Below are 14,233 nucleotides of genomic sequence, written 5' to 3'. Positions count from 1 at the left end.
ACCTGCTTCATTGAGGATTTGGCAATTCACAAAATGTGGAATTGTGAAACTTGATTTCCAGGTGAAAATAATTGAATTAAAAAACAAAATACTGCTGTCTTTGCTGAGCTAAATACAAGCCAATCTTGCAAAAAGGATTCTTCATTTGGCATTCTGATTTTTAAAACAGACATTCGAAATATATGATTTCAAGTATCTTTTGGCATATCCAGTGGAGAGGGAACCTAACCAGCCCTGACAAACCTATCCTGCTAAGTAAAAAAAAATTTAAAAATTTTAATTTTAAAGTCACCAATGTCAAATGGCTGCAGGAAAGCAGCCATTTGTTATTGTTATATTATATATAATATATCAGCATATTATATGTAATATATCAGTATGACATATTACATATAATATTGTGTGTTTATCATTATTAATTTATAAATTAAATAAATTATATAATCAAGCAAATCGCTTGTAAAAACAACTCTTCGTAATACGTCACTTTTTAGTTTGTCTAGCACTAGGTTTGATCACATGACAACATTTTCTTAATACTCAAGATCAGCTTAGAAATAAAATTTAAACAATAGCTTTTCAAGTCCAGAGTTATTTCTATTGACTATGATAAAGCTTGCTTGCTCTATTGTTGGCGGCATTGAACATTTGTGCTGCATATTTGTGTGAAAAATTGTAATTTATTTGCTTTGGGGCGTAAGGATAAAGGGATGGAAAAAAAAATAACCCTGAAGTTTATTGCATTTCTGCGGGTAAATTTTTTTAAGTCCACCACTGCTGGGTGACCCCCATGCGAGCCGGAGCGATTTGCCGAGCGATTTGCTGGGTGACTCGCCCTGTGCACGGCCCTGTATATATATACATATATATATATATATATATATATATATATATATATATATATATATATATATATATATATATATATATATATATATATATATATATTACAGGATTTTTTTAATAGTAGAACATATAAGTAGTGTAAAAGCCATTTTTGATAATTTTTAAAACTGTTGCAAGTTGATATAAATAATAAAACTTGCAACTGAAATGTCTAATGTGTAGATTAAGCATATGCTTAATCTATACATTAGATATTTCAGACACATCATACAGCTTAACTAAAATATTTCAGTTCAGCTCTAGGTTTTTGGCAAAATAAAAAGATATAGATATTAAATATGGATTAATTGATATTAAAGAACATGACCTGGAACTTTTTGATAGAGAAACTTTTGATACAGTTCTTTTCTCTTCTGTTTCTATAAGAAAAGAAGTTTATAAAAGTGCACACAAGAATATTCAAGCTGCTCAAAATAAACAGCGCAAAGATTCAATAAACGCCATCAAGCACCTGCTTTGATTAAAATTGGTCATAAAGTGCTTTTAAAAAATCAAAAAAAGATGGATAGAAAAGGAGGAAACTTTCTTTTATATGGTTTGGTCCGTACACAATGCATTCAATTTTCATAAACAACTTTTTTTAAAGTTGTTTGTTTATCAGATTTAATTTGGTCTTGCAAAAATAATATGTTACTTTTTCGACGTATTTACCTTACATGTGATAATAAAAACAGATTGAAGATGGTGTCGTTGATCAAAAAAATAAAAGCCGTATGAAAATATAAAATGAGTGGTATGACTTTTGTGAAGTAAAAAAACGAAGTTTGGTGCTTAAAGTGCAGTTTTTTTAGCAAAAATTTGCTAAAATTGGCATAAGTGCGCTAAAAGAATTTGAAAACGTTGGCATAGAATTAGCACTTATGCCGGTTCGCACTTATTCCAATTCGTACTTATGCCAATCTTTGAAAAATCTTTTGGCGCATACGTGCCAATTCACACTTAAGCCAGTTTGCACTTATGCAAGTTTTTACAATTGCATTGCATTTATGCCAGTTCGCATTTATGCCACTTCGCACTTATGCCAATCTTTTCAAATTTATTCGGCGCACTGATGCCAGTTCGCACTTATGTAAATGTTTGCTAATTTATTCAAATCCACTCCAGTTTTTGCAACTGCTTTGCATTTGTGCCAGTTTGCACTTATGCAAGTCCGGACTTGCGCCAGTTCGAACTTATGCCGTTTGCACTTATGCCAGTTTGCACTTATTAAATTCGCACGAATGCCAGTTCGCACCTACTCTGTCTCTCCCAAAATAGACATTTTTCTGACGCGTTAAAAATAGTTTCTTTAAGTCAGTGACGTCTTCTGATTGCGTGACAGCAGTGATTTGTTTACAAAAATTGAAAATAGAGAAGGTTTTTATAAAACCTTTTAAATTAACAGATTTAATTAGGATATAAAAATTATTTTTGAAATGTTATATAGGTTGAACTGACCAAATAGTTGTTTATAATGTAAACATGATTATTATTGCTATTATCGTTATTATTATTTTTGTTATTATTTTTATTATAATTATTATTGTTTATGTTGCTTTTGTTGTTATTATAATTTGTATTTCATCTATGAAAAACGACATAGAAATAGCAGTTTTTAGGGCGATAACTATTGATAATTATTTTCTAATTAATTGAATTAGATCTAGCCAAGAATATTGTCTGTTTACTTGTATTTTGGTAAAAAAATTAATAATGTTTGTAAGATGGCAGAGTTTTTCTGAATCTCTTTGTATATTTTGATAATATTATGATATTTATTAACAAAGTAATATAATGTAGTAAATGTTGAAGCCAATGCTTTAACATATCATTTCATACAAAAAAAGCTGTGTGTATGTTTAATCCATAACAGAAATGTAAGATTGTTCCAGACAACATTCTGTTATCTACTTAGGGAGGTTGTAAATTAGTTTTTATTGAAAAAATAAGTTATCTTAAACACGTAATCAAAAACAATCTACAGATGATACAGATACAAATAGAGAGGTTAAATATTTATATAATTGCAAATATTCTTATGAAACTATATAAGACATATTCAGTTAGGGTAAAAACACAGTTTTTTAAGATTTACTGCCTTTGTTTGTATAATGCGGCTCATAGTATAATGTAATGTAAAAGCAATGTCAAATCTACAAATATGTTACAAGAAATATATTAAAATTTTTTTTTGGGTATGATAAATATTTCTGTGTTACAAATATATGATTTTGAAACTGGCTTGCCAACATTAAATTTGTTATTATTTAATTGCAGACATAATCATAAAAATAATCTAGTGGCTTAGGCTAGTAGCTATGTTGCTGTGCAAAAAATTACCAGTATTATTAATATTTGAATTTGCCTATGGACTTTGTAATTTACTTGTTTTCTAAGTCAAATAAATAAATAATAATAAGAAATCAAAAATAAAAGACCACCTTTTCTGCCTTGCAATGCAGTTTTTTTGCTGCAAAACATAAAAAGTGGTGTTTTATTGATAGATTTTTGTTTCTAGTTTTAAAAACATTTTATTGTAGTGTAATTTTCCATTCATGTAGTTTAAAGAAGCAATAGTCAGAATGTTACTTTGACAGAATTCTACTTAGCAATTATTATTAAAATTTTAGTGCTAAATAATTATTTAGAAGAAACTCTTGAAAGCTTTATTTTGCATCCAATCAAGAAAGTATACGCATTTAATATATAAATTGTATAATAATCAGAAATAAAAATTTACACATTTAGCGTATAAACTGTGTAATAATCAGAAATAAAAGAATGTATTGCTTTATAAATTGAAATCATTTTTTACTTAACTCTTTTTGTTGTTTAGGATGCCATTTTAATACACTTTGATTGAGGCATAATCTTCATGTCATATTAACTTTTCAATCTTAATGTATCAATTGTTGAACTACTAAATTGGTCTAGATGCATTGAATGGTAAATTATATAGATGCAGGCATATTTGTCCAATCACAGATATAAACCGAAATCATATGAATAAAACTGTTGATCTTTTGCTTTCTTCAGCTCTTTCTAGTGAAACTGTTATCAAAACTGTTGCAACAAAATGACAATGATTTGATAAAATTTTTACTAAAAAAGGCAAAAGAGCAAAAGATTATCATTCAGATGTCATTCATATGACATCTGCGACTGGAGAAATATACCTCACAATAACTTGAAAACTAATCAATTAGTATAACTTAGATCCATACATTAAAATTGATCAGCTATTATGACATGAAGATTATAGTTGACCAGAAGAATTGAAAAATCCGGATTGTGGCTTTTACTTTTAACTCTTCTATATAGATATGATAAATATCTTGAATATAATTTAATGATAAAGTTATAATTTTAGTTATTTTTGCCATTTAATATTTTGAATTTAATATTATTATTGCTATTAATATAAATCAATCATTTTTCTTGTTTTAGACAAATATAAATGATTACAACAGTGGTTTTTATTTTTTTGCATATTGTTATGGAAATAGAATCTAAAAGTATGTTGATTTTTGTTTCTTGAATTATAAGACATTTTATACTTTTTAAATAATACTGATTGTCATGATCATGATGATGATCATAACCATCATCATCATCATCGTCATCATCATGACCATCATCATCATGACCATCATCATCATCATCATCATCATCATCATCATCATCATCATCATCATCATCATCATCATCATCATCATCATCATCATCATCATCATCATCATCATCATCATCATCATCATCATCATCATCATCATCATCATCATCATCATCATCATCCTCATCATCATTATCATCGTCATCATAATTATAATCATTAGGGAAAGGAATTAGTAAGGGGTAATTCAACATCAAATCACACAGTTCATTGAACCATGTGTCTTTCTTTTTCTTCATCTTTTGATATATGATTCCTATTTATAAAAAAACATTGCATGCAAAATTTTAGCTAAAAATGTTAAGTGGTTGAGGAAATATGGCAGTTTTAAAAGTGAACTGGTATTCTATAATGATGCGGTTTTCATGACATTAAAAAAAATGTTTTCTTAGTAAAATAAGGAATAACAATGGCAAAAGCATGAAACTAGGCATTTATAATGCTTTTTTGATTCAGAGTTCAATAAATTTACTTAAAATGCTGAAATATGAAGAGAACATGCTTAAAAGTTAATGGGTCAAATCATTATATTTCAACCAATGGCTTGTGGGGTACCATCTCTGATTTTCCTGATTTTTACATATCATTATCTAAATGATGTAAATAGGTTAAATGTGCAATTTCAGAGTTCTAAGTGCAACGGTTTAGAAATTATAGCCTTACAAACACTCTCAGGTAGCCCCCCTCGGTTCCTCGAATGGTAAAAATAGACAACTTTAAGGCCTTATAATTTTTTTCTAACTTTCAGCAAGTGGCTCATTTTTTCTAGAACTATTTTCTAGATATTTCTGTCTTAAAATTTGTGATTTTCATTAGCTTGTATCATGTTAGAAAAAAACTACAGCCTCCTAAACTTTGGAAAAATTCTGAAAAATGCTAAATAAAGGCAAAATGAAGTTAACCGTAGTATTTTTCTATTCATCAACAAGTCCTTACATGTTAGTTTTCTAATTAGCTACAATGGTCTACAACAAATTGGCAAAATATAAGCAGCTTGTTACATTATAGAAATCAGTTTTATCTAAAAATATATAGTCCACTTTACTAAAAAGTCCCATTTTCAGCCATTTGGGGATGGCTCGTAAATTTTTCTAACACTTTGTATTGATCTGATATTAACAGCAAATAAGGCCATTAGATCTAACTATATAAAAATGTAAACATCACAAACTTGTCATGTTCACAACAAAAATGGCAGCATTTTTTATTAACCCTATTTTTCAATTATCAGGGCTGAATAGTGTTATTGGAAACCAGTGCCCCTCCAACCTGCTTTCTGGCCCATGTGAGGGATGTGACCCACTATTTGTAATTTGTTTTACAAAATTTTATATAATTGCTATAAAAACCATTTCTAGCCCAGCATTGTTGTTTATGTGAAAAGCATAGTTATCTTTTTTACAAAATTCTTGTATTCTCCCTTAATAATGGCAATACATAATAATGTAGTTGAAAACAATTATATATGATAATTCATTTCATCTTTTTTTTAATAAGATAAGAGTAAAATCCTCTAGTGTTTTTAGCTCAGGGTCATGTAACGTGGCAATAATGTCACTAACTGGATACCAATGGATATCTGTGGTTGTTGGATACTTGAAATAATTGCCTGCTTTTTGTAAACAGCTAATACAAACTGTGTCACCTTTAAGATCTTTCCAGGAAAGAATGCACCAAAATAATTCACTAATACCCAATCATTAATATTGATATCAGTATTCATCGATTTTTGTGTATTAATGAAAGTATCTTCCAGCATGTGAAAAGAGTCAAATGTACTGCTCATTGATGTTACATAAGCTTTTAAACAGCATGATTGAGGTGAGAAATAATGGTATGAGCGAGTACCTTTGATGGCAGGAACATTCTCAAATCGTTTAGCAAGCACTTCATGTGTAATAGCAGCTGTTTCGGTTTCAGAAATGTAGATAAATCTGAAAAAGAGTTAACATAAATCATAATTCTATTTCCAAATATGTATTTAGTAAGGTCTTGTTTTAAGGAATCCTTTTCTATACTATTTGATTTTTTGTAACTAAACATTCATACGTTATTTTTATTATTTTTGTTTAAATGCCTATTATGATATAGGATTCTAGACATCAATTATTTGAAAAAATATCATAACCTAAATGTACATACACTTTGACAATAGCATGATATATACCTGATGTTTTTAATTTTTTTCTTTAGCAACTAAGAACATGTCCCTCGGTGTCAAAATTTGATTGCCAATTGGCCTTTGAAGGGATAGCTTATGAATAACTCTTTTCACTGTACCACCTATTCCATCACATGCACTTTTTCCATGTGCAGTCCCAAAAAAATGCCAGTCTGCTTTTAGTCCATAGTCTTTTTCATGAAAACACAGGTTTTTCAAATTAAACCTAAAATACAATAAGAAAAAAACCTATTCAGTTAAAGATTATCAATTTTGTATCCAATTTCAAAAACATCATTTCAAGGGCTGAAAATAGTTTGTCTAGAATAGGTAATTGTTATCAAAATTTTTTAAAAATATTGTGATATGAAAATTTAACCTATTTTTATACTGGCTGCTTGCACCATCAGTGAAATAATTGATCTTCTGAACTTGTGGATATTCCTCTTTCAGAATTGGTATGATTTTGGAAACATAACTGAAAACTGCCTCAGTATTGTGAATTAGATTGTCAGATATAACACAATAACATTTGCTTTCTGGTGATTGGTTTCCATTTAAAGATTGCACATATATGACAAATGGATGGAGAGTTGCTTGATTTTTGGAAAAATAGGATGACTGAACTTCATCTTGTATAATAAATGAAAAATTTTCAGCAAAATCCATTTGCATAATACATTCATTTGGCTTCATGTTTTCTTTGAGCTGGTTTAAAAAGAATGTCTGTGATTTGCTGACATAATGATGTTTTGTGAGGTTATATAACTTTTCTGTTAACTCTTCTAGAAACTCATCAAGACTTTTAACTATAGTTTCCAAGGAGTATCTATCAGTCTTCAACCATTGCTTATAATTTATTTAATTTGCTGAATCCCCTAACAGTTCATTTAACTTTTTTTCAATTCTCTTTTTTCCAGGACACTTCTCACACTCATGAAACATACATGGTTTATTTTCTATTGAACATACAGCTAAGGTCATCAGATCTTTTGACTTTATTTCATTTTTTAATGATTTAACCATAAGATTTGGATTTTGATGGTCAATACAAACACAGACTGTGTGCGTGCCAGATTTTCCTGCAATAATACAATGTTGTGGCCTTAAAAGAGCAAATGTTGTCAGTCCCACCTTTACTACACCATTAGATTTTGATTCTTCTAACCATTTCTGGTAAAGTTCTGAAAGATTGCATAGTATGAGTCGTTTCTGAATGTGCTGTTTACCATCAACTGTCTTTATGCTAATGTAATCCTTTGCTCCTGGCAATAACCTGCTGTTACTATCATCCTCATAAAAGTTGACAATTTGATTTACAACTTTAGTAGTCAATTTTTTAGGATATCTTATGTCTGTTGATCTTTCACCAAGGATTCCTTTAACATCCCACAAAGCTCTAGCTTGCTTCACCATATATTGTGTTGTTTTAAATTCATTTATTGTTTCCTGAATAGTCCAATGGACTGGAGCTAAAGTGAGCAATTTTATTTTTTGTGAAATATTGATCTCATTACGAAACTTTTGTTTAAGCTGTTCTACAATAAAATCTAAAGTGGAACTTTTGAGCATACTAATTTGAAGCTCATCTCGTCTATTTGTAGCATACTCATGCTGGATGATCTTTTAATAGGAGACACACCAAATTTAACAAGACAAGGATTTATAGTATCAATTTGTGTGACAGAGTTATCAGGTGATATGTAATCTGGATCATGTCTCTTGTCAACTTCTTCAACATTCTTGATTTTCATTCTTGATACATAAGATCCAACAATTAAAAACACATACAAATAATGTAATGAAAAAAATGGAAACAAACTGCAATAGCAAAGTTTATTGAACAGAAAAATATCAAGGTAAGTTATTTTGAGTTATAAATGCTTATATATTTACATTTGCAAAAGGGTATATTATATAGAATCATTGCATTTTTAGATAAATAGTTAAAATTAACTAATAAAATTGAAACTCATACTTTGTTAAAAAACTTATTTAAACAAAACATTAAATCAATATTGTAATGGCTTGATTAGTCTTGTTATACTTCATATTGCCAGTAATGTATGAACCCACTGTCCTACTATTGCCTTGAATTATTAGCAATTCAATCAACTATAAAAAAATCATCATAATAAAGATTAAATTGCAATTTTATGATTAACTAAATTTTTTTTTGAGTGTCACCTTTTAAAAATAATGCAGGCTCTATATAGTTATTACCCCTTTAGTTGTGCTCCTATCCGGTATAAAGTCCAGATCAGGGAGAAAGTAACCAACCATATCTCTTTTTTTTTAAGAAATGACTTATGATAGGCTACATCCCTCACATGGGCCAGAAAGCAGGTTGGAGGGGCACTGGTTTCCAATAACACTATTCAGCCCTGATAATTGAAAAATAGGGTTAATAAAAAATGCTGCCATTTTTGTTGTGAACATGACAAGTTTGTGATGTTTACATTTTTATATAGTTAGATCTAATGGCCTTATTTGCTGTTAATATCAGATCAATACAAAGTGTTAGAAAAATTTACGAGCCATCCCCAAATGGCTGAAAATGGGACTTTTTAGTAAAGTGGACTATATATTTTTAGATAAAACTGATTTCTATAATGTAACAAGCTGCTTATATTTTGCCAATTTGTTGTAGACCATTGTAGCTAATTAGAAAACTAACATGTAAGGACTTGTTGATGAATAGAAAAATACTACGGTTAACTTCATTTTGCCTTTATTTAGCATTTTTCAGAATTTTTCCAAAGTTTAGGAGGCTGTAGTTTTTTTCTAACATGATACAAGCTAATGAAAATCACAAATTTTAAGACAGAAATATCTAGAAAATAGTTCTAGAAAAAATGAGCCACTTGCTGAAAGTTAGAAAAAAATTATAAGGCCTTAAAGTTGTCTATTTTTACCATTCGAGGAACCGAGGGGGGCTACCTGAGAGTGTTTGTAAGGCTATAATTTCTAAACCGTTGCACTTAGAACTCTGAAATTGCACATTTAACCTATTTACATCATTTAGATAATGATATGTAAAAATCAGGAAAATCAGAGATGGTACCCCACAAAGTTTTCTTGAAATTGGTTGAAATATAATGATCTGACCCTAATACCAAGTTTATATGACTCAACTTTAAGCGCAATATCTCAAAACACCCCTATTCAAAATTTTTTTTTTTTTTTGCTTTTGATAATTTGATCTGGTTATAGTCTTACATGCCACCAAAAATATAACTGGATAAGCAACAGTAATATATAGAACTATAATTTCAAAAATATATCACTTATTCAAGTAATTACTAAAAATAGTAATTGCAAATACAATAAAGGTAAATTAACTGTAATTTAAAAATTTACTGAAAAATATACAAGTTATTTTAAGGTGTTGAAGGCATTAGTTATTTTGACTATATTTGTGATAGTTTTTCAATTTTGCAATATTTTTTAATTTTGTATTTCTTCCGCTTTTTTAAACATAAATATTTTTTCAATATTTTTATATTGAAAGTTCCTTAATTTTTTTTTCGGTCGATTACAATCAAATTCAAACATTACAAATTCGAAATTCTTGCAGTTATGTTTTTGAATGATTGAATTTGATTTATTTTAATTGAAGTTGGATTGCAATAACATTCTTAAATTTTGTTTGTCACATTTATTCAAGTTTTTTACAATTTTTATGTTGGTTAGACATTACTTGTTAGTGATTATTTTATATTACTGGTTTTAATTAAATTAAAATTGCTGTTTAAAGCCATTATAATTCAAAAAAAATTACTGTAATTTGAACAGTAAATTTTTTAAAATTATAATGACTTCTTACATGGAATATAAAAACAAAAAAAGAAAAAATTCTATGGTTTGGAAATATATCTTACATAAAGAAAAAAGGAAGATAGCAATGTGTAAGTATACTGACTGCAAAAAGATTTTAAAAGTTAGAGGTTGCTTAATGAAAGGTCTCCATACGTACTTACATTTCATCCACAACAGTTAACCTCACATCAGCTACCAGACAAATATTTTCCAATATTGGATTGCAAAGGAAAAATCACTTTTTGCAACACTTGCATGATTAACAGCCCTTAATAGATTTCATTCAAAATTTATATGCCATTCTAGTGATATATATACAGGTTTTATAGCTACAGGATTCAAAAGTTTACCTGCCCACAATTAATTCTGTGCATAAAATGGTTGTAGATTACAGCAAAAAAATTAGGAATTTTTTAATTACTGAAATAGTCAGCAAAAACAAACAAATTGAATTCGGTGCAGGAAAAAGATTTTCATTATCTTGTGATAAACGGACATCACTACGTAACCGTTGTTATATGAATATTAATTTACATGTATAAAATTGTCAGTTCTGGAGCTTAGGCTTAATTTGTATAACAGGATCAATCTCTGCAGATAAGTGTATTGATCTATTAGAACAAAAGCTTGCGCAACATGGACTTGTTTTGCGAAAAGATATTGTTGGTATTATAACTGACGGAGCAAGTGTGATGAAAAAAGTTGGGAGAATAATACTTGTAGATCAATAGTTATGTTTTGCTCATGGTGTGCAACTGATCATTATTGAAGTGCTATATCAAAAGCAGGATATAGAAAGAGAAAGAGATAAGCAATTTGATGAAGACAAACAATCAGATATAGAAGATGATCTTTCAGAGAGGAACTCTTACGAGGATGATGATTTTTCTGAGAACAATGAATTAGTTAATCTCTGTGCTAGTCATAGAAAAAACCAATGTGATGTTACTAAGTTGTGGTCAAATGATCAAAAAAGTATGAAAATTAATAGTAATGTTTAGTCGATCGATATAAAATGGATATCTTGCAGAAGTATGTTGCAGCTAAATTTGGGGAGCAATTAACTCTACTAAAAGACTGCAAGACTAGATGAAACAGTCTTTTGTCAATGCTTTAATGTGTCTTTTTATTAAAAAATTGTATACTACTATTTTAGATCTTTTTCGAGAGCTATGACTGTATTTGGGTGCTGTCTAAATTCAGAAATAGAGGACCTTTTTTTTTATGGAGAATATTGCTTGAAAAAAAAAAGGATTTCTTTACAGAAAGGTGCCGGCATGGGGCTATCACCACCCAAATTATTTTCCTAGAGTAGCTCCTGCCGATTTATATTGGATCTTTTAGTATCTGCGCAATGATAGAACCAGCATTTAGTCTGAATCTGAAATAGAGCTAGTAACAGTTTTTTCTTCAATAAAATGTTGCAAACTAATAGTTAAGTTACTTAAAAGACTAGGCGCTTCAAATCCAGCTACATCATACACAGCTTATGAGTCTGTATTAGGGAAAGGAAATATTTAAGTTTTTTCTAAAACCAGTTTTTTGAATAAACCGTGGTTTTCAATGTTTTAAAAACTGGTTTTCCGGTTTTCTTGTGTATTTTTTTCAGGGATGCGGAGTCCCAAAAGGACTCCAGCTTTACATCTCTACTTTTTCCAAGTCTGTAGTGTCTAGAAGCTCTAAACATGTTTGTTGACTTATTATCTGCTATAATAAAAAAATTCATGAGATTTAATGACTTGAAACTTATTGTTTTTAAGCCTGGAGTCCTGGAGACCCGGAGTCCTCACTTGTTACTTGGATTGACTTCAAAGCCGTGTGCAACAATTCTAAGTTGCTTGTTCGTTTTTTGTTGGCTCAAATACCGCCATTTCTTTGAGCATTAGTTTAGAAGTTGATTCTATTTTTTGTTTCTTTGGCGAAACCCCTTTAACTGTCTCTCTGATGGAGCTCTTCTGACAAGGAAGTAAATTGTTGTACTTGTTCCTGACTAGTTTCATTATCTGACAAATTTTCCTCATCTATAGACTCACTTCTCTTTTGCTCAAACAAACAATTAAACAAACTTGATGCAGTAGTAGCAATTTCATTTCTCTTTGGCATGGAATTTTCGAAAATGTCATAAGTTGCTCCATTAATGACATCAGGATTATTCAGATATTTAACTAAGTTTACTAATATAGCATTCCTCCTCTCAGTGACTTTTTTAGTAAATGAGTCAACTAGCTCTTGACTAAAGGTGTTTTACTGGCTTTTTAGCTGCTTGAAAATGAACTTCAGAATGCAAGCAAAGCAAGTTCGTAAGTGCTTCATCACCAACCTTGATTGGTTCTAAAGCATTTACTAGATTTTGTAAGATGGTAAATTCAGACTCAGAAATCATAATATTGCTTGATAACTCAATCAGTGCCATTTGAATACATTTCTTAAGGGTAACAAATCTTGAAATCATATCTAGTAAGCTGTTCTAACAAGTCTTAGAGTCTAAGATTGCTGCAGCTCCTTTCCAAACTCAGACTTTCCAAACTCAGACTGAACATACTTTTGCAGAATCATGTCATTTTTAACTGGAGACTTTCGAAACAAACTGACACATTTTCTGACCTTGTTGATGAGTGTTCTGTAACAACCTCCCTGATCATTGGAAGAGCTGATGCACCTGCTTCTGCTGAAACTTCTAATCCTCTTTCCTCATCGCTGTCATCATCTTCTTGGTCCTCTTCTAGAATAGTGACTTGCTCAGGTGTGTCATTATCTTCTTTCCTAGATTGCCTATATAGAACATCACAGACAGCCAAGTGGTTTCCATGTGCAAGGCAGAGCTGATGGTCTGGTAAAATTGAGCTACCAAATTTTTTTATTACAGCAGCTCTGTCTGTGGTTACTGCAACAATATCATAGGCAAAACGTAATCCAAATTCTTTCAGTTTCTTGTCAACAATTACACAACATTTCTCTGCTGGCATAGACCCATGTACCCTGATCATTCCAAGGTTCCAATAATCACCTTCCATATGAACTTCATCCAGAAACAGAAGATATATGAAATTTATGTTCATATATCTTCTGTTTCTGGATGAAGTATACTCATCAAGGGTTAAGCTAAATTTGTGACCAACAAGTTTTTTTTCTGCAAATTGCTGTTGACATGTTTCCTTGATATCTTCATAATGTTTCATTAGCAGAGCATTAATCAATTTAGCACCTTTAGGCAATTTATATCCTTGTGTCTCTAGAGCTGTTCTCAAATGTTGACTAGTTGAGAAAACATGAAAGAGCAGCCCATCACATGAAATAAGCTCAACCAAAACAACATCAACATGATCCTTTGTCTTAAAAAATGAATCAATGGGTTTGATGACTTTGAGTTTCCTCTCAGGAGTAACAACAGCAGCAAATGTGATGTTGTGCTTTGTCCTCAGGTGGTTCCTTATGGAGCTTGTGGTTCCTCCTTTGCACTTAATTTCTTGGTTGCAGAGCTTGCACTTGGCCAATTCAAGTTCTTTTGAGTACAAAAAGTGCTTCCAAACTGGTGTGTTATCCTTGTGGACTTCAGAAAACGACATTTTTGTTTTTGTGAAAATTTGTTTCACTTTTATACATCACAAGTTGAAGTAACTTACTGTTAAAGTTCAAATGGAAGCAAATTGAACGTTTTCATTTATTTTCTCGAGCAACTACACATCAAGAAAAGT

General features: G+C 30.2%; 2 protein-coding genes across 3 annotated transcripts in view; one reads left to right on the top strand and one right to left on the bottom strand.

The window, feature by feature from the left end:
- The first annotated feature begins 4,330 nt into the window (after positions 1-4,330).
- LOC136088964 (receptor-type tyrosine-protein phosphatase S-like) overlaps positions 4,331-14,233 on the top strand; it is a 193,246-nt gene continuing 183,343 nt past the window's right edge. For both annotated transcript variants that reach the window (XM_065814252.1, XM_065814254.1), the window contains exon 1: positions 4,331-4,400. In XM_065814252.1, coding sequence (XP_065670324.1) covers positions 4,343-4,400 — 58 coding nt within the window. In that variant the 5' untranslated portion in view covers positions 4,331-4,342. The remainder of the gene's footprint in view (positions 4,401-14,233) is intronic.
- LOC136088965 (uncharacterized) lies at positions 6,078-7,484 on the bottom strand. The gene is made up of 3 exons (XM_065814255.1): positions 7,099-7,484; positions 6,726-6,945; positions 6,078-6,194 (listed from the first exon to the last, which is right to left on the bottom strand). The coding sequence occupies exons 1-2, from the start codon at positions 7,413-7,415 to the stop codon at positions 6,735-6,737; spliced, it is 528 nt and encodes a 175-aa protein (XP_065670327.1). The 5' UTR covers positions 7,416-7,484; the 3' UTR covers positions 6,078-6,194; positions 6,726-6,734.

Source organism: Hydra vulgaris, chromosome 12 (assembly GCF_038396675.1).
Source record: "Hydra vulgaris chromosome 12, alternate assembly HydraT2T_AEP".
Classification (NCBI taxonomy): Eukaryota; Metazoa; Cnidaria; class Hydrozoa; order Anthoathecata; family Hydridae; genus Hydra; species Hydra vulgaris.
Note: the sequence above shows the minus strand (reverse complement) of the source record. Positions and strands in the feature narration are given on the sequence as shown.